The 24,785-nt window shown below is 45.1% G+C and overlaps 2 protein-coding genes across 4 annotated transcripts in view; one reads left to right on the top strand and one right to left on the bottom strand.

Moving 5' to 3' along the window:
- Positions 1-2,222: 2,222 nt before the first annotated feature.
- Positions 2,223-13,217, bottom strand: gnat2 (guanine nucleotide binding protein (G protein), alpha transducing activity polypeptide 2). Its single transcript, XM_035381012.1, has 8 exons — positions 12,835-13,217; positions 7,213-7,255; positions 6,366-6,507; positions 5,836-5,993; positions 5,119-5,247; positions 3,591-3,720; positions 2,850-3,003; positions 2,223-2,441 (listed from the first exon to the last, which is right to left on the bottom strand). The coding sequence occupies exons 1-8, from the start codon at positions 12,938-12,940 to the stop codon at positions 2,251-2,253; spliced, it is 1,053 nt and encodes a 350-aa protein (XP_035236903.1). The 5' UTR covers positions 12,941-13,217; the 3' UTR covers positions 2,223-2,250.
- A 7,181-nt stretch (positions 13,218-20,398) lies between these two features.
- Positions 20,399-24,785, top strand: part of ampd2b (adenosine monophosphate deaminase 2b) — a 52,465-nt gene continuing 48,078 nt past the window's right edge. For all 3 annotated transcript variants that reach the window (XM_035380692.1, XM_035380694.1, XM_035380693.1), the window contains exon 1: positions 20,399-20,993. In XM_035380692.1, coding sequence (XP_035236583.1) covers positions 20,510-20,993 — 484 coding nt within the window. In that variant the 5' untranslated portion in view covers positions 20,399-20,509. The remainder of the gene's footprint in view (positions 20,994-24,785) is intronic.

The following is a 24,785-nucleotide window of genomic DNA, read 5'->3' on the forward strand; positions in this document are numbered from 1 at the left end:
CAGGTGAATTATGGTGTTAATGTGCTTTAGAAGGGGAAGGGAGAGGAGAGGCAGTTACCACAAGATGTGCCACAGGGAGGCGTACAGACCATATTGCTTTTATCACCACCTAGATTAACACAGTTTGATTGATCTGATCCCCTTCTCCAACCGATGCCACTCAGATGTAATTGCCCCAGACGTAACTCTCGGACTAAAATTGCTGTAGTAATCCAGAATGAGGTTTCTGATCTTGCATGGGGTGTGGTGGTGGTCGAAGCATTTTCTACAGGCTGGTGGGGTATGGATTTATAAACGCTGGTGAGGTCCAGCCACAGCACGATTAGATCTCCTTTCCTCTCGCGTGTTTCCCTGTTCAACTGAGTGACCACTCCTGTGTGCTGAAGACACCCTGGATCCTGAGGAATCCTGCCCTGCTCCACTGAGGTGTCAGTGCACCGATTCTTCATTGAGGTATTCCTTCAAGTGTTGTGCAATGACACAGAAAAGTATCTTTCCCTCCACTCTGAGCAGTGAGAGAGTCCTAAACTGCTTGGTGTTCCTGGAGTGCTCTGCCTGTGGAATCCAGACACCCTCTGTGAATCTCCACTGATGAGCTCTACCCCTCCTCCAGATCATTTGAGATCCGACACAGTCTTTTCAGAAGTTTTGGACACCACCTGTGTACCTTGTAGCGTACACCACTCAGCCCAAGCTTGCTCTTGCTGCTCTTACCTGTCCTGGGCCTCCTTCCTGCTGGGATCCTTGCCATTGAAATTGGTGCTGGTGGGTTTATCAAAGCCCTGCGACGGCCCAAGCCCTGTTCCCCAGCTGCATCTCTCATTGTTCTTGAGATGTTAGTCGATCTCCCCTTTCAGACGAGACGGGTGGCTGCTCTGTTTTAGCCCAAGCAGCTGTTTGGCGAAGCCAGAGGGGTCTGCATTGAAGGCTGTCCACTTCCTGTTTCTCTCTCTCCCACGGCACCTGTGCCATTCTGCTCGGCAGAGCGTGAGGAGCTTCTTCCTCAGGATATTTCGGGGCTCTGCCAGTGCACCCTTCTGTTCCTCTGCCGCCTCTTTGACCTAGCGCATTAGCGACCTCAGTTCCTGCCTCAGCTGGCTGAACCTGACCACCCTTGGGTTCATCACACAGGGGGGTTCCAGCACTATGCTTCTCCTCTCTGCCAAACCTCTCAACTGCAAGGATGATCGTTGATGTATACCTGAAGTCTTCTGTCACCATCCTCCTTTGCTGCTGCCTGACGAATCCTGCCCATATCTTCAATCTGATGGCACACAACTGATCTTCCTTGCTGGCTGGAAGCCAATAACCTGACACTGTGCTCGGACTTGGAGCTTGAGGTGGGTGGGGGTTCTGGGCACTGTGGGGTGACTCCGAGCCTGGGTCCTTCTCCATCTCCTGTGCATTGTACTGGCTGCTCCCTGCCCGAGCATTTCATCTTGGCCTGGTGGCTCTTCAGACCACGCAGGTTCTTACAAACCTGGTCACAAACACATTCCATGCCTGTTGTCGGCTGATTTTTTGCATGGGTGATTATCCAAAGGTCAGTCCTGCTGGGGTTCTCAACACCCACCCCCCCCTCCTTCCCACAAGCTCCCCTGGGGGTATACTTCATTATGCAATTCCGTATCCGATTTTGGTTCCTCTTTTCAGAGGAAGCAGCTTGGGTCGCTGCCTGGCCTTTGCTGCCTCTGGTACTGTCTTTCCCAGCTGTCTGCTGACTCTCCAACTGTCACCACTCTATGGCAGGCATCCAGTCTATTCTTGGAAGTCGCTGGCCTGGCCAGATTGAATGAATGAATAATACATCTTTGTTGCTCTCAGACACATCATCAGTGATGTAACCTCAGGCCATTGGGTGTTTTGGGTTTTTGGACATCGCACATTCTCACCCGGACGATCCAGCCAAGGTTTATTAGATCTGAGTAACATTCATCTAAGGATCACTCTTGTTTGATCCACCAGCAAAACAGTTCAGAGAGGCTCCTTTTCCTACACTGAAATATTGCCAGGAAAGGTTTTGTTTTATTTCATAGATTTGAACTACTACTTTTACTAGTAAAAATTACAAAACCCTTTCTACTTAAGGACCCCACACTCCTGTATATGATTATGTTACCTGTTGTTAACTTACTTGGACAGCTGTAGGATACTGATATCATTATTATTAGCTACACCGTTACTCTCATATATATATCGGACAGTGGCCTAGATGTGACTTATAGAACTACCTTTTTTTGCTCAAGCTTATTAGAACAGACCGCAGTCCTTCAGGTTTTCTTTGATAATGATGTCTGTGACTGCGTTGAACACTATCTGGACATTCTCTGTGTCTGTGGCGCAGGTCAAATGGGAGTAGATCTCCTTCACCCCCTTCTTCATGTTCAGCTCCTCAAACTGGCTCTTGATGTAGTTACTGGCATCTTCATATGTGTTGGGACCTGAGAGAGGGAGAGACAAGAAATAAAAAATGATGGACTGGTATGAAGAAAGACACATTACAAGGTCACATTCTAATAATTATTTTGCAGCACATTGATTAATTATTAAATTATCATACACGTTATCTCTGTGCCTTAAAGGATCTGCCATATTTCATGCCCATTGATATTTTTATGTTATTAATGCTTTTATTGAGGTTTTGGTCTGAAGAAATGTAACCCCCCTAAACTGTAAATGCCCGGGGGCCAGTGGCAAGCTGTCATCTTTCTTTCTCACTGTTACCCCTGATGTTGTTGCAGTGGACCCACACTCTAACTATTATGAACACTGACCAAGATTGTCAAAGTGAAGGGCACAGACCAAGGCTGTCACGGTACTGGGCACTGACCAAGCCTGTCACCACTGACCATCATAATCGGGGAAGCAGATGCTGAGGTGGACCTTCTTGATCTTCTCCTGAAAGAGGTCCTTCTTGTTGAGGAAGAGCACGATTGAGGTTGTGGCGAAGAACCTGTGGTTGCAGATGCTGTTGAATAGATGCAGACTCTCGTGCATGCGGTTCTGTAAAGAAGAAAGACGAGAGAGCTTCGCTAAATACCTACTGGGGTGTGGTAATGCTCTTTTTTGCTCATTAAAACATATGGCAAGCTGCAGTATTTGAGGAACAGACTTGCCAAATGGCCATAACTGTTTTTATTTTTTTTGGAGGAAGAGAACAGGGCCTCTTGGAATAAGAAATATAATTGGACAGTCCTTGGTCTTAGAAGAAAAAGTTAGTTTTATCAGTACAATACAAGTTCAATACAAAAAGCTATTATTGTCACAATAAGCCAACAAGTTCACAAGACCCTTTCCAGACCCAGCAGCCATCTCAGAAAGGTTAAAGAAATACTAAATGTGATGCAGTGTAGCATAATGAGTCAGGAACTGAGCATGGATCTCAGAGGTTGCAGGTTTGCACTGTTACGCAAGATACTTGAATTGCTTTAGTGCATCTCCAGCTGTTTAAATGGATTGTATGTTTTCAAAACTCAGTGTAAGATGGGGTAGGTAATGTCTACAAAATGGCTGACGTTTGATGTAATGCTAAGAGACTGGGTGCCAGGATAAGTTCTGTACAGGGGTTTAATTCCCGAGGAGAAACTCACGACTTCGTCGTCCTCCACCAGCACCATGTCATAGGCGCTCAGTGCTCCGCAGAAGATGATGCAGGTCACGCCCTCGAAACAGTGGATCCACTTCTTGCGCTCGGACCTCTGGCCGCCCACATCGAACATCCTGCTCGAGACAGGCGCGGCGGAGGCATTAGAAACAGCCCGTATACAAGCGCGGGGCACCCATTCCGTTTGGGAGATTCAGAGCAAAGAATGACGCGCTCCCATGTTGAGATCCATAATGTGTGTCAACAGGGAAAAATGGTGCTGCATCCTTGAATTTGCTGAAGATAATTCATTTTCAATGGCAAATTACAGCCTCAATATTGACCGACAATTTCTATCTCACTGATTTCTCCACATATTATATAATTATCATTTTGCAAAAATGGGATATATTGGAAATAGATGTTTGAAATGTAATTTACTGTGAAGAAGCTGTATTTTTTGTATCAATTCAGAAATTACGATATAAAGTACTATTTATAAAAATGCCAAAAATCAGTACAAAGAAACAGTGTAATGCAGGCAATGTATTAGTTTTTTAAAAAACTGATTGATTAATTTCTCTGGTGATAGATTCTGGGGCCTGCTAGCCAATTAGATTCCAGGTTGTTTCTGAAGCTCAGTGCAGTCTCTCAGAGGTGTCATTCGGATTATTATTTATAGCGTACACTTCATATGCTGATTTGATCACAGATATGTTACCCCATTGATTAAGACTAGATGTAACCATCTGGGGATACATTTAAATCACTGTTAAAAACAGTCATTTTCAAAGAGGCTTTTCAGAAATTTTCTTTTTAAATATGTACAATCATAGTCTTTTGGTTTGCCTTGAGCATATCATATTGCTGTGTTTAATTTTCGGTATTTTATTTTTAATTTTGCATTATTTAGTAAAGAGCAGAGATGCAGTTTAAGCTCTTTGTACAGAGATGCAGGTTAGACTCAATGTATAGAGATGCAGGTTAGACTGATTGTATAGAGATGCAGGTTAGACTGATTGTATAGAGATGTAGGTTAGACTCTGTACTGAGAAGCAGGTTAGATTCTTTGTACAGAGATGCAGTTTAAACTCTTTGTTAGAGAGGCAGGTTAGACTCATTGTACTGAGATGTAGGTTAGACTGATTGTATAGAGAGGCAGGTTAGACTCATTGCACTGAGATGTAGGTTAGACTGATTGTATAGAGAGGCAGGTTAGACTCATTGCACTGAGATGTAGGTTAGGCCATTTTGCTCAGAGGTGGAGGGTGAACTCTTTGAACAGAGAAGCAGGTTAGACTCATTGTACTGAGATGTAGGTTAGACTGATTGTATAGAGAGGCAGGTTAGACTCATTGCACTGAGATGTAGGTTAGGCCATTTTGCTCAGAGGTGGAGGGTGAACTCTTTGAACAGAGAAGCAGGTTAGACTTACTGTACGGAGATACAGGTTAGACCCTTCGTACAGAGGAGCAGGGTGAACTCTTTCGTACACACCTGAGGCAGCAGGGTTCCCCAGTGGGGCGTGGGCTCACCTGAAGTGCAGCTCCTTGCAGGAGAACTGCTCCTCGATGATTCCCGTGGTCTTGACTCGAGAGCGCAGCACGTCCTGTTCAGTGGGCAGGTAATCCGGTTTCGTGATGCGGTCCAGCTCACTGAGATAACTGGGAGAGAGACACGTGGAGTCACGACCCACTTTTAAAAACAACACAACATTTTCTAGCAACATCATCCCTTTTCTCCAACGAGCAAGAGCATGTTCTACAGCAGTGAAAATAACACAGTATTTATGAAAGGGGAGCTGGAGTGGTTATAACTGTGATAATCATCCCTTATGTAGAGTGAGTTATATATCTATAAATGTTATTTGTGTGTGTGTTGGTGTAATGTAGACAATATATTTACCCACATGCACACACAACATTGATTTCTTTCCATTCATTGTCCTCACTCAGAGCCAAACCCACACTCCTTTCATATTCAGGGGTGTGGGAGGATCATACATTATATGACAGATTAAATATAATAATATACTTGAACCAGAATATGAAAGGATCTGTTTCGTCCTTTCATGTCCGCTCTGGCTCTTAATTATTAAATTAGGCGAATTTACGATGTGATGTTACGCAAAAATGACATTGTGTTTGCGTTCCAAAGAGCCTTGTAACCCACGGACTACCGAGGAACACTAGGGGCGGGTCTACCGCTGGTGCCCGTCTCCATGGCAGCGGGGGGGGGCGGGGTTTTCTCACTAGGAGGCGGAGTCGTTGAGCTGGTACTCTGCGGCCCTCTCGAAGGCAGCCTGGACCCCGGAGTCACTCCACAGCTGCTTGATGACCTCTGCCAGCTCGCTGGGCATGGTGCCCTCCTCGATGGAGTCTGCCAGGTTCTGCAGCTTCTGCCCATCCTCCTGGGCAGGGGAGAGGGAAAGGCGGGTCCTTCTGTCAGCCTGTCAATACTAGAGCTGGGGTCAGTTCCATTTAAATTCAGTCTATTCAGGAAATTAATTGAAGCTCAATTCACAAATGGAATTATGGAATTGTTGAATCATAATTATCCCAATTAAGTAACCGTATTCCTGTTAATTTTTTTCAGTCCGCAGCATGTGCTATTGTGACATTAGAGGGCAGTTCATTCAAAGAAATCATTGTTTTTAACTGTGGCAGTTTTCATTTTGTGTGTGTGTGTGCGTATGTGTGTGTGTGAAAGTTTAGGGGCCTGAGTGGCAACATCTGTGGGAGGTCAGGGGTCAAAGTGTGCATGACCCAGGCTTGCCACTGACCACTGCGGACGGCGACCCAAAGTCAATGCCCAGCATCTCCATGCCTCTCACGATGGCCAGCGCAGACTGCAGGATGTTGCCGTAAATAATCGACTTGAACCCCAGTTGCTCTTCTTTCGTATAACCTCCCTGATGAAGAATTCTGTCGGACACACGGACAGAGGAAGATGAAAAGTCACATCCCCGGTCAGTACTTTGGACCTTGTTATTATCTGAACCTGCCGGTGGGACTAGAAGGAGGGGTTAGCACTTTCTAAGAGCATTTCATATGTTCCAATGCATCAGACAAGCTCAGTAGAGCATAGAAAAGTTCCAATACACCAGACAAGCTCAGTAGAGTGCAGAAACGTATTTGCATCCAGAACAAAGATTTGTATGTATTATGTATGGTTGCATTTGACCCAGGTCTGCCCTGGGTCAGATCTGTGCCGATTCCGGCTGAGTTTGAGCCAAAATGGGCGCAGATCTGGCCCGGAGTCGCTGGCTATCCGGGATGTCATTACTCTGCATCTCGCGAATTGTCTTTGAAATGAGCTGGGAAAAAGTCCAGGCTGCAAAAAGAGATGCTCATTAAAAAGGCTCCAGATCAAGCCTGACTGCTGTGCGAAGCATCTCTCCGCCACATTAAAAAAAAACGCATTTGGCAGTGGCTCAGAACCCTGTTCGAAGCGCCACCTAGTGGCGTGTTAGCTGTTGATGTTAAAGAAGAGGGATGAGAGTCTGTTCACATTTGTTTGTCCTTCGGGCAGTTATTATCAGACACATGCGCATGTCTGTGTCTGTCTGTACTGGTGTGCGGTGCAATACCAGGTTATGCTGCTGTGGATGAAGAGTGTGTAGCACTTACTTCATCTGCTTTACAATGGTGCTCTTCCCCGACTCACCAGCACCTGCAAAATCACACAAATGTCAGAATCAGTTCTCTGTCTGTGGCCTCAGCGCAGAGCAAGAACGCAACTCCAGCGCGCTCTCACACACCACAATCACTGACTCAAACAGAACAAAAACAATGCATAAACGGACAGCTGTAGTCACTACTATTCCGGGTGAAAAAAAAAAAAAAAAACATTACTGCACACAGTCATTTTCACACGATATGTTGAAATGGATAACGGCAAGGCATAGACACACTGATCTTGGCCAAATGGTGCAGTTTATACATTACCCTGTCTGCTCCTATATATAGCTCCTGTCTGGACATTTTACAGGGCTGGTTTGTGGGAGCAACATCTGTCGAATCTGAACCTTCCAGTCCTACGGTCAATGCCTTAATTCATGTGTGAAGGCATAGTACTGCCTCTATTGTGACTATGACGTCTTATTTTTATTTGTTTATAGACAGCGAGGGTGTGACGAAGACCAGAAACACCACAGATAACAGGTTCTGCCGAAGGGCTCCTTGATGTTCGGCTGTGTATAGGCTACATGGGCAACGTATCTGAAACCCACCTTTTCCAAACAATAAGAACACTGCGAAACAACCCCACAAAACAGAAATCTCCGGTCCTGACGACCACACTGGGATGAACACGTTTATCTTTGCATCTGCAACAGGTTGGCCTGCATCAGACAGATCCACCGATTTCCCTGCTCGTCTTCTGTCTTTGTGAGCGTTTTCATGGCGCTGTTCTGACCCGGGTGAGAAGATCTCCAGCGCAGAGCGGGCGATGGGTGGGGATTCGTTAACGGGATTAGCGCCGTGCGACCCAGCGGGATTAGCGGGAGCCTTACGTAAGAAGGCCGCGGGAAAGCTTCTCAGCCGATCAATGATAAGACCTGATTTCCTGCAGTGCCTCTCAGCGGGGGGGGGCATGGATCAACCTGAAAGCCCCTTCGCTTCCAGAACGCGAGCCTGTCATGCCCAGGGGCTGATAATCACAATATGTCACACACCCTCCCTAACAGGTACACAGGTGTGTGCTTTGAGCTCAGATTATTTCCGGCAGCTTCCGTCCTTATTTTTGGGACTACGTTACCCAGAATTCCAGTCTCACTCTGCTCCACATGATTGTTGTTGTAGTTCATGAGCTTGTTGTTGGTTTTCCATGCAGTGTAAATGCTAAAAATTCTGCTCAAGACCTATGAAAACTTGCAATGGGGTGTAAATGATCCTCCATACTGTACCTACACTACCATGTCAATGTCAGACTATTCATAGTTGAAAGGATCACTCACATAAGGCCTATATAAGCTAACAGTCTTATTGAAAACAAAAGATTCTGGAGTTAATTTGATGTGATGTAAATGTGATGTTTGTATTATGCTTTTATAATATTAAATACATTCACTCTTAAATACATAAGAAGTTGTTTTTTGGCACAAGGTCAAGATGCCTCAAACCAGAAACCAGTTATTTTGCCAAAATCTAGTTGTTTGCTATACATTTTTCCAGAACCCTCTTCATATATTTGCAGGTAAATGAAAAAAACTGCTTAGTTGAGCTCAGTTCTGCTCTTAAAGCTTGAAGCTCCAAATGGCTACATTGAATATTGCTTTCAACAGTTAAAGTTGTAATAGTGAACAGCCTGTTGAATTGGCAGATATAAATGCATTACATTGATATTCATATAATATTCTGCTGCAAAAGTCAGATAATATTAAAATACAAACATATTGTGATATTTGTTCATTTCTGTGGTCAGCAAATTGGCAACAAAATAACAAAATAACAAAATAACATATTTTAAATGGTGTTTTGATTCCTGCAAGGAGTTACAATGATTTATTTTACGGGAACAATCTAGTTCTTTATATTATTTGAATTCATGTAGATTTGAATATTTGTAGGCAGCTTTGATCCAAATTGGGTCTGTGATCACGCAGACATCTTGAAATTCCAGTTCATGCTGAAATAAAATGTATAAAATTTCAGCCGAAATGCAGTTTTAGCAATGTAATTTAGTTATCCGTTTGTTGATAGTGATTATATTGTTCTTTTGTCTTTTGTCTCTCCACATAAAGTAGCAGTGAATATTGAGTCCACTTTGCTGTGAATGTATAGTGTGCATTTCCTTCGTTGGTGCCGAGCTGTCTTTGCAGAGTCCAGCTGGGGAGGAATATCACTGTGACGCAGGAAGTACTAATAAGATGAATCAGATAGTACTTGATTGGATGTGTTCCTTAATCGCGGTGCCTCACTGACCTCTTGGCGAGGGTTCTGAACCATATGGACATGGGTTCCACACCCACTCTTTACTTCAGCATCTTTGACATTGGTGAGAATATGTGGGTGGCCCTGCCCCCCTACCCCTCCTCCACAGCCACTGAAGTTACCATGGTTTTACCTCGGTTACCATGGTTTTTTTGTAGCTGGTCATTGTTATCATAACACTGAACCAGAAGAGCAAACCTTCCTTAGGAGGCTTGCTTCTCTCTATTCAGTTTACTCTGCATTTTTCTCAGTTCTTCTTATTTTTCATTATTACTTTCTTTTTTTTGTTCCTGTCTGTTTCAAGGGTTTATTTATTTTTCACTCTCTGAAAAAAAGACACAAAAAAGTGCCCAAAAGGCAGGGGCGTCACTAGGGTTGGTGACACCTGGTGCGGTCCGAACCCCCCTAGTGACGCCCCTGCCAAAAGGCACAAATGCCAGGCTTAGGACTGGTACCCTACCCAGGCCTAGAGGTGCATAAAACTGTACCTCTAGCTGCGGTTTAGTAAGTCATTTGTACTTTTTTTAGTAAGTCAAAAGGCACTTATTATTACACAAAGAACATTATTGTGCTCTTCAGGGTATGTTTGGAAAATTTGTTCCTTAAAGAACAAAATTTTACCTCTACTGTACCTTTATTTCTCCTGTAAACTACAACGTGCGCATACATATTTGAAACAGGCCACTGTGACATTCTTTGAAGTTGCGACTAGAAATGTTTCTTTCCCCTCCCACCACGTTGACTGTTCTTACATTCTAGCCCAAGGTAAGGGGCATATTAACACTCGGCAAAACGTCTGAGTCGAGCTCAACTAGCATTAAATTTAGACGCAGATGTAACTTCTTTGGTGTTGAAGCTGAACAGTTCAGTGTGACAATAAAGAAAGCCAACTCACACAATGAGTTATGACTTGCTTGCTTTTTAATGATTTCATTATTTGTATTTATTTTTATTTTCATGCACTCTTGCTGAGTCACCTACTCTTATACAATGCATATACATTCCATTAGGAGCGTATGAGAATCAACGAAGGAAAGAATGAAAGAAAGAAATGTTCTGCTAATTGTGAACATTGGCTTTTCCTTATTGCTTTATCTGGGGGTCTTGCTCTGTGGGGAATCACGGCGTGTGGTAATGCAGAATATAGAGCCGAATGAAGGCGAATACGAGCTGGTGAACTGGCGGGGAGCAGCGGGCGGCGGGGTCACCACGCACTCCTGGGAAAGTTGCTTTTTGGCCACACGCCTGCCCCTCCCTCTCACATCTCTTCAGGATGTCCCTCAGGGGGGACAGCGCTGTCCGTCTCACATCTCTTCAGGATGTCCCTCAGGGGGGACAGCGCTGTCTGTCTCACATCTCTTCAGGATGTCCTTCAGGGGGGACAGTGCTGTCCGTCTCACATCTCTTCAGCTTCCTGTTTCTTCGGCACGCCGTTCCTCACAGGGAATTCCCGCCAACCTGTCATCGGCCATTAGTCCGTCTGATGCCAAACGCTGGATTACAGGGGCAGGGTTTTATAAGCTGTGAGTTTCTTTAGAGAAAGGAGTCAAACAAGTCCTTCAGCGCCGGCTCTGAGCTTCTGCATCGGGGGTAATGGGATTGGCATCACATTGTCTGAGCCCCATAATTTATTCAGACCCCAAGGTCATTATCTCTTAAACTGCTATCGCCTTAAGCGTGAGAGGGTAGTCAAGGAGACAGACAAAACGTTTGTCTGTCACTTATGATGACAGAGAGAAGCACCTCCTTTAAAATATGCACTCCAAGTGAATCCATGTTGATATTTTCTATGTTGAAATTTTCTTCAACATTTGCTCAAAACCAAACGGTGGATTATAATAAACTAGATCCGTTGCTCGTGTTTTCGTAATTAATTAAATTGAAAAGCAGTGACACCTTGACATGTAACGTGAGAAGACACAATAGCACGGCTATTTCAATGACATCACCAATGAAGATCACGCAAGGCAGAAGCCAGATCTTCATGGATTTGACTGTTCTATTCTCCCGTTTGAGTCAAGCAAACCAAGCAGGCCAAGGTCATATGCCTGCTTCAGAGGCTACTTTGTGCAGGCTATAACCAAAAAAGATGCCTATGCTGTCAACAGGTGTGTCTTAGGTAAAGACAAAATCCCTGATTTGGCAAGCGTGCCAAGCCGGCTTGCTGTCCCCTCAGCTCCCAAACCCGTGATCTTTAATTATCTGAACTTAGATCTGACTTCCCTCCCCGGTGCCCTCCTCCGCATCTCTCATAATCCTCTGATAGCTCCCTGCGTTCGTCGGAGGTGAGGAGCGGATTGCTGGCACGCCCTTCAGCAGAGGCCCAGGCTGGAGGGGATCGGCCCTGCGGCTCACAACTCAACCGAAGATCAGCCGAAGATCAGCTACCAGGTGTCCTTCACGCACTTTCTCAGTCTAACAGAGTCAACAGCTTTCCAGAACAGAGTACGTAGTTCATCTCTGTGCGTGAAACATGGACTTTCATTTCATTTCATTTCAAGATTATGATACTATTTCTTTTAAAAATGATACATGTGCAGTCACCATCATGTTGGCTCTCTAAAGTAGGAGTCTTGGTGACTGGATGCAAAAGGATGTGCTTCTGAACTGTGAAGAAAAGCTACTAGGGTTGCCAGATGTAGTATTTGTCCAAACTGGACAACATGGGTGAAGCATTACCATGAACAAAGTGGCAAAATGGGGGGGAGGGGTTTGGGGGTTCATTAAACTACCGGAACTAATTCTTCCATCAATTACTCAGACCAGACTTTACATTGTTCAGTCAGGACCACAATTGGACACCCCGAAAACATCTGGCAACCCGAAATGCTTCGCTGATCACAATAGGCTATGCTGATTGGTCAGGATAGGTTTCTAGTCACTTTCATACGTTAACCTATAATGTTTTTTTTGGCAGCTGTTTCTAATCAAATGCCACTCAGGATTTGGCTACGACCATTATCATGTCTAAAATAACTATCTTCTGCAGGTGTTAAGCCTACAAAATCATTTCCACATTCTGATAAAATCAAACCAAGAAATCCAAGAGCCATGAGATGTGTTACAATTGATCTAGCAAATGAAAAATGTCAATAGTTTACAATGAAACGTGAATTAGACAACTGTGAATACTATATGATTGTGAAAGGTGGGTTTCAGAAAAGCTTGTCAAGCTACAAAGTTTCTTAAACAATGTGCTTCTGCTCCAGAACTGTGTAAAGCATTGTATAGGTTATATAGGTTATGTAGGATTAAAGATTGTATACAGTATGTTGTAAAGTTTACCTACACAGGTAGTCTCTCTGATTGGAGCCTTACCCAGCAGCAGCAGTTTGACCGTTTTGGAGTCCTTGGCCGCGTCCTCCTGCAGCTGTTTCTCCAGCTCCTTGGACTTCTTGTCCTCGGCACTTCCTCCGCTGCCCATGTCTCGCCCGTCCTCTTCCTCACTTTCGAAACCCCCGCAGTCCTCGAGTGGAGGAATCCTTCCGGTTTCCTCGCGAAGAGAAACGGATGTGGGGAGCGAGTCCAGCGGATCGATGGAAGCGCTGAGCCCGGAGTCGGAGGCTCGAGGAGCGAGGGGGTCAGATCAGAGCCAGAGAGGGACGGAGGAAGGGAGGAATCGGTGAAGTGAGGTCGCTCCACACAGACGAGCACACAACGATGGACACCAGCAGGAGACTGAGGGGACCTGTTCTCCCTCTCTTAGCTCTCTCTCCAGCTTAATTCCTATCTGATCAACCTGATGTGTCTGTTGGGATTGGAGAACTTTTTTTTTTTAATCAGCCCATCGGAACTAGCTAATCCAATTAGCCGCAGCACCAAGGACGAAAGGGAAGCCTGGAGCAAAAACAAGCTGTGTTGCCAGGTGTAAAGGATTGGCATGCTGATTAGGTGAGACTTGGGAGGTGAATATGGAGTTCCTCTGGATCCCTGCATTTGGGGATTTTGGGACTTCCTCTTAATGTCAGAGGTGGGGAGAGAGGCGGAACTGGGGCAGGGGTACACATGTGAAAAATAACATCATCTGTATTCAGTGTTCTCATATTAGATTACATTACATCCACACAGAGCATATTACATTACATCCACACAGGGCACATGGCATTACATCCACACAGAGCATATTACATTACATCCACACAGGGCACATGGCATTACATCCACACTGGGCACATTACATTACATCCACACAGAGAACATTGCATTACATCCACACAGGGAATATTACATTACATCCACACAGGACACATGGCATTACATCCACACAGGGATTATTTCATTACATCTACACAGGGAATATTACATTACATCCACACAGGGAATATTACATTAAATCCACACAGAGAACATTGCATTACATCCACACAGAGAACATTACATTACATCCACGCACGCACTCTCGCACACACACACGCATGCACGCACACACACACACACACACACTCCTTGTAGTTTGTTAAATTTTGTTCTGGCAACTTCTGCTGATGTAATCACACAGCTGACAGTCTTTAGGAGAGTGGGGCTTCTCCTTTAATAGCCAAAATGGAGGTCCGTGGGATAAAACAGTGTATGGTGTGCTAATGGCTGCATATTTTGAGTGGAAGGTTTGGCGTTCAGTTGGTCCCAAGAGGGGACATGCAAGTGTGATCAGCTTGTGGGTTTGAGTTCACTTAAAGTTAATTTAGTAATAAACTACTGAAACAATGGATATACAGACATTTATCAAAGATTGGGAGTACCTCAACCATTAACCATGCCAAGATGGGTGACATCATTCCCCCCATTCTGCAGTTTGGAGAAAACTACAGATACCACTAATAATAAAAATGATGATGATGATAATAATAATAATAATAATAATAATAATAATAATAATAATATGTTGAATGCCAGAAAGGCTGTGGAGCTGGCCACTGATGAAGGCAATGCTAGGATGCTGAGAACGTCTTTCTTCAGTAGCTAGGCTCCATCCTTGTTGAGGACAGTACAGATACCAGTTTTCCTTTCATTTGTTTGTTGAGTTTGGTTTTCTTTCTCAATACTACATACATGCTGGGTTACAATCCTACTATTCCCATCCAGATTGGCAGATTAGAGTTACATGTGAAAGAACCAGGGATGGAGTGAAATTCCAATCACCCATTAATTTAAGGCAAATTAAAGAGAGGTGCATGATCAGTATCTCATGATGGATTGGAAGTAGATTTTGTCTTTGTGATTTTAGCACATTGCCTCAAGTTCTCAAAGGGGACAAAGGTAACACTAATGGCCTGAGTAGCCTACTGTACATGTGTGCCAAGCAGGCCTTGATACACAGGCTGTGGCTGTGTGCCAAATCAAATGAACCATTTTAATATTTTAATTACAGAAAATAACAATAGAATACTCATTTCATTCTTCAACATTTATTTAATTCATTTGGGTTCTTAAAAGGAATTGCACAGGGTCTTCAGTGAACATGAATTATGATTTACTCTGCTGGGCATTTTGCTTGTGGGTTGATGGCACATCCCTTTGTGGTCTCTGGTGAACATTTAGTGACACTTTATCTGGTGAAACTCAGTTTGCTTCAAACACGCTAAACAGTCTGCTACTTCATACATGGCGATCTTTGAGATGTCTGCTCCCGTTTGGTGGATATGCCAGGGGTTCAAACCGAAGCAGCTGCCTGTGTCTAAAGGTCTAAAGCGTAGGATTCCTTCTTCAGAATGTGGCTGTTAACCAAAAATAATATCAGATTTGTGGCATCTCTTTATTAATGCCAGCCTCTGAATCCTGGCATGCTGGGGTTTCATAGGCAGCTGTGAAAGAGTAGATGCTCTACTGAAGAACGAGCATCCCATTTAATTTAAAGGGCATGCTAATCATTTAGCGCGCTAATCGGAGGCTGCCAGTGACCTGGTGACGCATGAAAGGAGATCGTTTCTCAGATAATCACAGTCGGATTAGTGTAGATTACCTCCATTTGCAGCTGCTGAACACCTACCTCCTCTACCTTCGATACAGGAGTTGTGTTAAATGTGTAAAAAAAACATTTCGCCGTCCAGCTTCTCGCTGTGTACGGTGGCTTTGGCCTTCAGCTGACTGGCTGTTTTCTCCGAGCACCTGTGCAGTAAGGTCCAGAACTGGGGCATGTTTGCTTGGAAGCAAACTCCTCCTGCAGATGTGCAGTCTCTGGGCCTAATCTGTGCCACGTGTACTGTGCCACGCCTGATTATACTACGCTGTTCTTCGACAGAGATTACTATACTTCCCTGGTGTAGGTCAAGCTCACCAAACCCAGTCCTGGGGTTCTCATTGGGGCTGCTGACCTTTGGTCCAGTTGGTCTCGATTAATTTAGGGTCATCGAAAACATGTTTTTAAACACCTTCTCCCGTTGTTTTGCACTTTGGAATGCCCACTCTTCTCTTTGTGGTAGCCTTTGAAACATCTGTCCACATCCCGGAGGGTGTGCTTGATCTATTTGATGATTGAAAAGGGGTTTTTCTTCACAACTGAAAGTATTCTTCAGTCATCCACTACAGTGAACTTCCATGGTCTACCAGGTTATTTTCTCAGCTCACCAGTGTATTCTTGCGTCGTAACAATGATCCAAACTGTTGTTTTTGACACACCCAATGTTTTGACTATGTCTCTGATTCATTTACTTCAGCCTCATAATGGCCTGCTTGACTGGCATTGATTTGGTCCTCCTGTTGTGAGACAACAGCAACTCAACTGCAAATAATTCCACAACAAAATGCAAACTCCACTCCTAAAATCAACTCGAAACTTTTTGTTAGCTTTTTTTGTGCATGAACTAATGATGCAATTATTGGACAATTGCCCAATTACTTTTGCTCCCCTAAAGTGGGGGGACTATATATAAAAGGGCTGCAGTTCCTACCCTGATGACCCAATATGGAGGTAAATACACTCAAATTAAAGGTGAAGTTGACAGTCTGAGCTTCATATTCACCTCAAATTCATTGTTTTGTATCAAGTTCAGCGTACTGGAGTACAGTGCTGAAACAGCAGAAATTGTGTCTCTGTCCAAATACTTCTGGACTGCACTGGACGTGCTGAGGAAACGCACTGCAGCCTGTCCTGTTTTCCGCGGTTAAAATGGATTCTGCATTTTGTCCTTTCAGCTGAAGCAGTGCCAGCTCTGTCTGGCACTGCCCAAACTCACCCCAGCACAGATACTCCAACCGTTTGAAGAGTAGGTTTTTTGGAATGCATTTTTTATTTATTTATTCAAAGTCAGTGTTCTACAACTCCATTGCTTTTGATTACTAGTAGCGATTGTTACATCAGTATTAGAATGTTCTGTTAAGAACATTCTAATCACATGTTTGTGACCTCACACTTTAAAGAGTTAAGGACAGGCCTCTCTCTCTCTCGGGCAGATGGGTCTAATTGCGAGTGGCAGGCTCACAGGGGAATAAAACACTTACATATTTCCAAGAGGAACCCAGCGAGCTCTCCTGGGCCATCTTGTTTTTTGTATCGGTGCCAATCTCATTTACAGCTTCTCTGGTCTCCCTCTTGGCCCGTTTAACACTGGAATCGGTCCTGCGCCATTTATCTGCTGAGGAGATTAACTGCTAGACCTGAAATACACCCCAAGAGGGCCTGCATGGGTCCCAGTGAGTGACAACTTCCTCCCTGGATGGGTCGGAGGGTGCTACTGTGTGGCCCAAAAAATGACACTGCCTATGCTGGGGCAGCCCATTCTTGATCCTGAAGAACTGCAGGATTTGCTCCTTTTTGCTGCTGCACAGCAAACTCTCCTGCTTTCATGAGTCTGAACTGGTTGCTGATTTTAAGGACACACTTGAGCCTACAGTATTTCTGGTGGCACTGGCATGCAGTGCCATCGTGCGCACACTAGAGGGCGCCTACTGCAGATCTGCAGTTGTACAGTAGCTGCGCTTGCAGCCAGTTGGTGAGGGTGTTGAAGTCTTGTGCAATGTACATGAATCATGTGATGTAAATGCAACGCTAAAAATCATGGTCCTTTTTTGTCTTTCTTTCTTTCTCTCTGTCTCTATTTTGCTTTCTTTTTGCGGTGCATTTTTCCTGTGTTTTTATTACAATTTTGTTTTATTTTTCATATCTTGTACACTCAAAATGGCATATGCTCTTTGATGGCTGTTCAATCTAAAATTTTAATGGGAGTACTAAAACTAAAGTGTCAGCATACATGAGCCAACAAAGTTTTCTCACTATCTCTTCATTTCTCTTTAATATGTAACAAAGTTTTCTCTCAGTCTCTCCATGTCTCTTTAATATGTATGCTTTTGTGTGTGTGTGCGCGCATGTGTGTGTATGTGTGTGTATGCGTGCGTGTGTGCGCGCATGTGTGTGTATGTGTGTGTATGCGTGCGTGTGTGCGCGCATGTGTGTGTATGTGTGTGTATGCGTGCGTGTGTGCGCGCATGTGTGTGTATGCGTGCGTGTGTGCGCGCGCATGTGTGTGCGTGTGTGTGTGTATGCATGTGTGCATGCGTGCGTGTGTGCGCGCGCATGTGTGTGTATGTGTGTGTGTGTGTGCATGTCTGTGTGTGTGTGCGCGTGTGTGTGCATGCGTGTGTAGGCGCGCATGTGTGTGTATGTGTGCGCGTGGGTGTGTGTGCGTGTGTGTGTGTGTGTGTGTATGCATGTGTGGGGATTTCCATATAATTGAAGACAGTGGTGGGTTGGGCCTAGAAATCCACAGAGGAGTACATCCACAGTGGGGTAAATCCACAGTGGGGTAAATGCACAGTGGGGTAAATGCACAGAGGAGTAAATGCACAGTGGGGTAAATCCACAGTGGGGTAAATGCACAGAGGAGTAAATCCACAGTGGGTAAATGCACAGTGGGGTAAATCCACAGTGGGTAAATGCACAGTGGGGTAAATCCACAGTGGGTAAATGCACAGTGGGGTAAATGCACAGTGGGTAAATGCACAGTGGGGTAAATCCACAGTGGGTAAATGCACAGTGGGGTAAATGCACAGAGGTTGACAGATCGGGGAAATGCAGGCTGAGGGAAAGAGTCCAGGGACCACCACTGTTTCCAGATTTTAAGGCTCTTTTGGGCTCAAAGGCTTTCTAAAAATTCCCCTGCAATTCAGAGAAACAGAGACATGTGTTTTCACCCCCACAAACCAGCCCCAGCTGGAAACCAATGCCAGGTGTTCAAAATGAAATACATCTGTCTTTGGTCCAAAACAAGTGTTCATTCATTTATTTATTTTGAAAATTTGCCCTGAAATCTGGGCTGCATGCGACTTTTGTATGATTTTAAGTGAATGTAATATTCAGATATCCCTGCATATGAACCCCAGAATGTGCGCATTGTGATGTCCATAAATAAGCACGAGAGGGCGCACTTTGCTGTGCTTTTCTCTGTCAGTGTACAAGGCCAGGGCGCTACTGGGACTCCGATTCAAACAGTCTTTGAAAGCCTATAGTTATTCACTGGACAGCGCTGTAACGTCCAATCAAAAAGCACTGTAGGAATGGGGAGGGGCTGACCACGTACTTGATATTTGTGACGGTAGTATGACGTTACTATGTCCCACAGAACTGGTCTATCCACGTCTGAGCCGTTTTGAAATAATCCGGGAGCAGTATGCGGTTACACTGTCATGAACAGTGCTTCCTCGTACTGGGGTTAGAAAAAATATCACTAGAATAACCTTCCCCTGTCTACAATAACCTAAAACGAATGATTGTTATGCAAAATTAATTTTAGCCTGCATTCCAGGATGCCATAATTATGAAAAACGCGTCACTTATTTTATTGAAAGTTCTCATGCAAACAAATGGTATTCCCACGTCGGATGTTTTTTAAACAATTTTTTCAGAAAGTTATGTTGTTCTCCATAAACTCAGCTTGCCTTAAACAGACGACGCAAAGTATAATGAACTTAGGAAAACACGAAGTAAAGCGGTAACTCAGCTCTCTCAAATACAGTCTAACTGTAAACATCACCCCCTCCTAGCCCTCGGGTTCTGGCGCTCATACGCACTGTTGGTTTGATGCTCTGTCTCCTTTCACCCAACATAATGGGACGCATATTTTTCCACGGGTACAGCCCCTCCCCTTAAAGCAGACAGGCTGAGGTCAGTAGCTCTGCTCCGCACAGTAAGCACACCGCTGGGGTTACGTAACCCAACTTCGCAGCGGATTTTTGGCGACTTGCTCGGGGGTCGGGGGGTCGTACGCACCGCTGAGCGTGTAAGAAAAGATCGTAATGGAAGAAACGCAGCCAGCCCGGACCACATACAATTATTACGTAACCCCCGAATGTTTGCTTGTTTTGCATTGTGCCTCCAAATCCCGTCTCGGGACAGCCCCCTAATCATGCCGCTATGTTTCTTTTCGGCAGCAGGCTAGTGGGCGCTAATGCTTTTGGCTTCGCAAAAGTGTCATTTGGAGTTTCAGAGGGATTTGCAGTTTTTATACTCGTTTCAATTACCTAGTCATACCGGTCGCGGCGTCAGAACGCACGATATGGGATGACACAAAGGCAGGTGTGTGAGCGGTACAGAGGGAGAGCGACAATTGTCAGGGTGACTTTTGGCATCTGTTGAGGGTTAAGTAGGTCGGCTGGCAGGTCCGTTTGCCCCAGGTTCACACGCCATGGCACGTTATTTATAATTCTGGAATGCCAGGCATGGGGAATGAAATCAAGTCTCGCTTGTCCATCCACCTTCCCTGTCGAGGGACATACAATTCCAGTTCTAACAACCGCTCCGTGCGCGCAGCCTAGTACTCTCTCGTTTCCCTTAAAATAATTTCGTTTTCTTTTTTTTCTTTTTTTGATAATTCTTTTTTTTCTATATGTTATCCTTCCAGTCGTCCGCTGTGGTCATGTGGGGGATTTTCTTCCATGTTTTCACATTTTATTTTACTTTTCTTTCACTTCTTCCCTCTTTTCGTAGTTTGGTGTTTGTCTATCCGGGGTCCAGCTGCTTTTAACTCGCTCATCTTCCCATTACTCCTCCGACCACGCGGTCATGCCCGTCGCCTCCGTGACCGCGCTCGCCCGGATTGGCCACGCGCGACTGACCATGCGTTTTCTGGTTCCACCGAGCCAACTGGGGCCAAGCAAGATCTGGAAAAGCCGAGTTTTGTTCCGCCGCTCCCCCTCCTCACCAACGTCGCCGCCGCTGCTGGATCCGGGGCTAGCGGGAAGGCGGAGCCAGGAGGGCAGGGGCTTTGCCGGAGGATTTCCTGCTGGCCAGAACCGGCCCTCCCCCTTCCGCAATAAAAGCCCCCCCGGACCCAGCATCTTCAGCATCATCAGAAGCGCCTCTCCTCCTCTACACATCCCCTCCTCCTCCTCCTGCAGAGCCATCAGCTGTTCTCCCTTTCTCTCCCGCTCCTGTGGATGGCACAGGAACGCAGACAGGAAAATGTCCACAAACCCGGGTTCCGGCAAGCCCCAGGCTAAATCGCCGTTCCGGAAGAGGGGCAGCCTGCAGATTAATGCCAGCCCTGGTGAGTTGGGGTGGGGGGCTGGGGGGGGGGGCAAGGCAGTGCACACTGCGTAGAGAGACGGGGGGAGGGGGTGGAGGGTGCACATACTGGTGCAGTACTGTGGGTAAGAGGCTGGGGAAAAGAGGAAAGCTCAGAATCCATTCAGCAGAGATGCAGAGTGAAGAAGCTGCTGCACAGAAGTTACTCAGCATCAGTGAATGTGTTTGTGAATGTGTTTATTAATGTATTTTGGAATATGTTTGTGAATGTATTTGAGAATTTATTTGTGAATGTGTTTGTGAATTTATTTGGGAATTTGCTTGGGAATGTGTTTGTGAATTTGTTTGGGAATGTATTTGTGAATTTGTTTGGGAATGTATTTGTGAATGTGTTTGGGAATGTATTTGGGAATTTGCTTTGGAATGTGTTTGTGAATGTGTTCGTGAATTTGGGAATGTATTTGCAAATGTGTTCGGGAATGTATTTGGGAATGTGTTTTGGAATATATTTGGGAATGTGTTTGGGGATGTATTTGGAAATGTATTTGTGAATGTGTTTTGGAATGTGTTTGGGAATGTATTTGGAAATATGTTTGGGGATGTGTTTGGGAATGTATTTGGGAATGTGCTTGGGAATGTGTTTGGGAATGTGTTTGGGAATGTATTTGGAGATGTGTTTGGGAATGTATTTGGGAATGTGCTTGGGAATGTGTTTGGGGATGTGTTTGGGAATGTATTTGTGAATGTGTTTCAGTGGGGCTTCCTCTTGTTTTTTGGTTTTGATCACCTTCCTCACTTTTATTCTTTATACATGTGGCTGAATCCACACATACTTTAAGCAGCATAAATATGAAATCAAACAAAATTAACATAGTATTACTGATAAATCTGGTCTAGCCTGTCAGGTATATGTGAATATTAAAGGTACAGGAGGGGATTAGTGGTGTACAGCGGTTAGTGTGGTACTGGAGGGGATTAGTGGTGTACAGGGGTTAGTGTAGTACAGGAGGGGATTAGTGGTGTACAGCGGTTAGTGTGGTACAGGAGGGGATTAGTGGTGTGCAGGGGTTAGTGTAATACAGGAGGGGATAAGTGGTGTGCAGGGGTTAGTGTAGTACAGGAGGGGATTAGTGGTGTACAGCAGTTAGTGTAATACAGGAGGGGATTAATGGTGTGCAGGGGTTAGTGTAATACAGGAGGGGATTAGTGGTGTACAGCGGTTAGTGTAGTACAGGAGGGGATTAGTGGTGTACAGCGGTTAGTGTGGTACAGGAGGGGATTAGTGGTGTGCAGGGGTTAGTGTAGTACAGGAGGGGATTAGTGGTGTGCAGGGGTTACTCTTATACCGGGAGGGGCTTAGTGGTGTGCAGGGGTTAGTGTAGTACAGGAGGGGATTAGTGGTGTACAGCGGTTAGTATAATACAGGAGGGGATTAGTGGTGTACAGTGGTTAGTGTGGTACAGGAGTGTGGGTGATTGGAGATTACTGTTGCACAGAGATGCTCTGAGCGGTGTGATTACAGTTCATCTTATCGAAGCACAGGCCTTTCACCTCTGGCTTCCATCTAAGATGGGGGCTGGGTCGACCAGCAGCCTCCCAAACCTTCCCACACCACCTGATCACCTACACAAGTGAACGCGTTTTCTGCGGGCCACAGGATCTATCTACCCACCACGCCCACCACAGTGATACATTTCTGCTTCCCATACACTAGTGGTAACCAACCCTGTTCCTGGAGATCTACTGTCCTGAAGGTTTTAATTTCAACCCTAATTTGGCATGGCTGATTCTACTAATTAGCAGCTCAGTGAGACCTTTCGCTGTTGAATGAGGAGTGCTTAGTTAGGGTTGGAGTGAAAACCTACAGGATGGTAGATCTCCAGCAACAGGGTTGGTTACCACTGCCATACACATAACCAGAGCCATACTCCATCTCAAAGGCTCCTCAAGCTTTCTTGGCCTTCATATTGATCTGCACGCCTTTGTGATGTGCGTGGGGGAGCATGTGTGGCTTTGTGTTTTTAGTGGCAATGGATAGCAGTGGGTCAAAGCAAGTAAAGCTCTATACAGCTTCATGATTTTCAAAAACAAGGCAAAAACATGAATGGGGTGGATAGTTGACTGTATACATGCATTTGTTCATTTCCTTTATTTAAATAACTTATTTAACTTATATTTTAATAACTTGTTTCCTCTAAAGATGCTCTGAAGCCTTGTGAGTAATTGTCTTGTGGAGTGTTGATTGGTGTTGAATTAAACGTCTGTCTGTTTTGACACAAACAGAGATTTAGGACCAGGCTACATGAAAGAGCACGGCTTTGGTTGGGTGGATTCATTAAGCCAGGAACACTGCTGAAAGATTCATGCGTATCCGTCTTTTTCCTCTTGTTAAAGTCCGTATATGGCATACAAGCACATTTAGATGAATAATTGAAGCATGTCCTAGAAAAAAACAAAACATTTAGTTTCCGGCAGACTGAAATAAATTGTAATTGTGAAAAACTCCTGTAATTAAATCCAGAAATCTATCTTGCCACACACACTTAATGCAGTTCCATACTCTACGGATGTATCTGATATTGAAATAATTAATCGATTTTCAATAATGTACGATTTATGCCGCGATGCCAAAGATGGGAAAAACAGCCTAAAGGTCGCAGATATTGCTCAGAGCAGCCCTTGATTGTGAAACTGGTCCTGTTCTCTGGAGATGAGCTGTCATAACGTAGGACTTACTGCTGGATTATGGCTCAGAGATAAGGGAGGAAATTAGCTGGCTGTGAGAGATACCACTAGAGAGACATTTCAGTCATCCGCCCCCCTTCCCACAATAAATTCCTGAACTAAAGTGATTTCATGGTATTAAAGAATGCAGGACACGTTTGATATATCCACTGGGTATGCGTCCCATGTTATGATCAATGACAGTATCAACAACAATGCTCTCTTTTAAAATATGTGTAATATTTCTTGCGTGTATAGTAATTTCTTGTCCAAATGGCAAGGGAAGAATGTGACATGTTGTGATTGTGAAGTTGTTTGGAGCCTGGCTGTTTCAGCTCTTTTGCCTGGCAATGGTGATGTCACTCACTACTTGATGTTTTAAAAATAACTGAAGAACTCAGGGGCTTACAGCTCGGATGCAGCCGCCCACAACGGCAGAGGACCATCCGTACTCCTGTTTCTAGAAAGTTCTTCACTAACGCTCTTCAGGCTGAATGGAAGCAAATCCCTGCAGCAATGCTCCAACATTCAGTATAAAGCCTTCCCAGAAGAGTGGAGGTTGTTATAGCAGCAAAGGGTGGACCAACTCTATATTACAATGCCCATAATTTTGGATGAGATTTTGGATGTCAGGTGTGCACATACTTTTGGTCACGCAGTGTATTGAACTTCCTGGGTCTTCTCCTCGCATTCTGGGACCTCGGCCACTGTGCGAGAGCCACAGCTGCCTGTTGGACACCAGCTCAGACGCAGGTTGCGCTGCGAGAATAATGAATCACCCCAGAGCACGCTCCCCTCTTCCTTCTCCCCTTTCCCGTTTGACCGTGCCTGGGGGGTGTACCGCCAAACCCGCGTCGAACCCGCGCGTTACCGCGGCTCCCTCGGCATCGGCGCGTTTCGCGGGAGGAGCCGTTAGTCGCCCCCGACCCCTCTGCGGGTTGGTCACCTGAACCAGCTCAGGAAACACGCGTCAGATTGCGTAATATATCACACCCACGCAGGCCTGGGCGCTGTGCAGAGAACTGCAGTGCAGATCTGTGCCTGCCTGCATGTCTCTCTCTCTCTTTCTCTTTCTCTTTCTCTCTCTCTC

Source organism: Anguilla anguilla, chromosome 11, assembly GCF_013347855.1.
Source record: "Anguilla anguilla isolate fAngAng1 chromosome 11, fAngAng1.pri, whole genome shotgun sequence".
Lineage (NCBI taxonomy): Eukaryota > Metazoa > Chordata > Actinopteri > Anguilliformes > Anguillidae > Anguilla > Anguilla anguilla.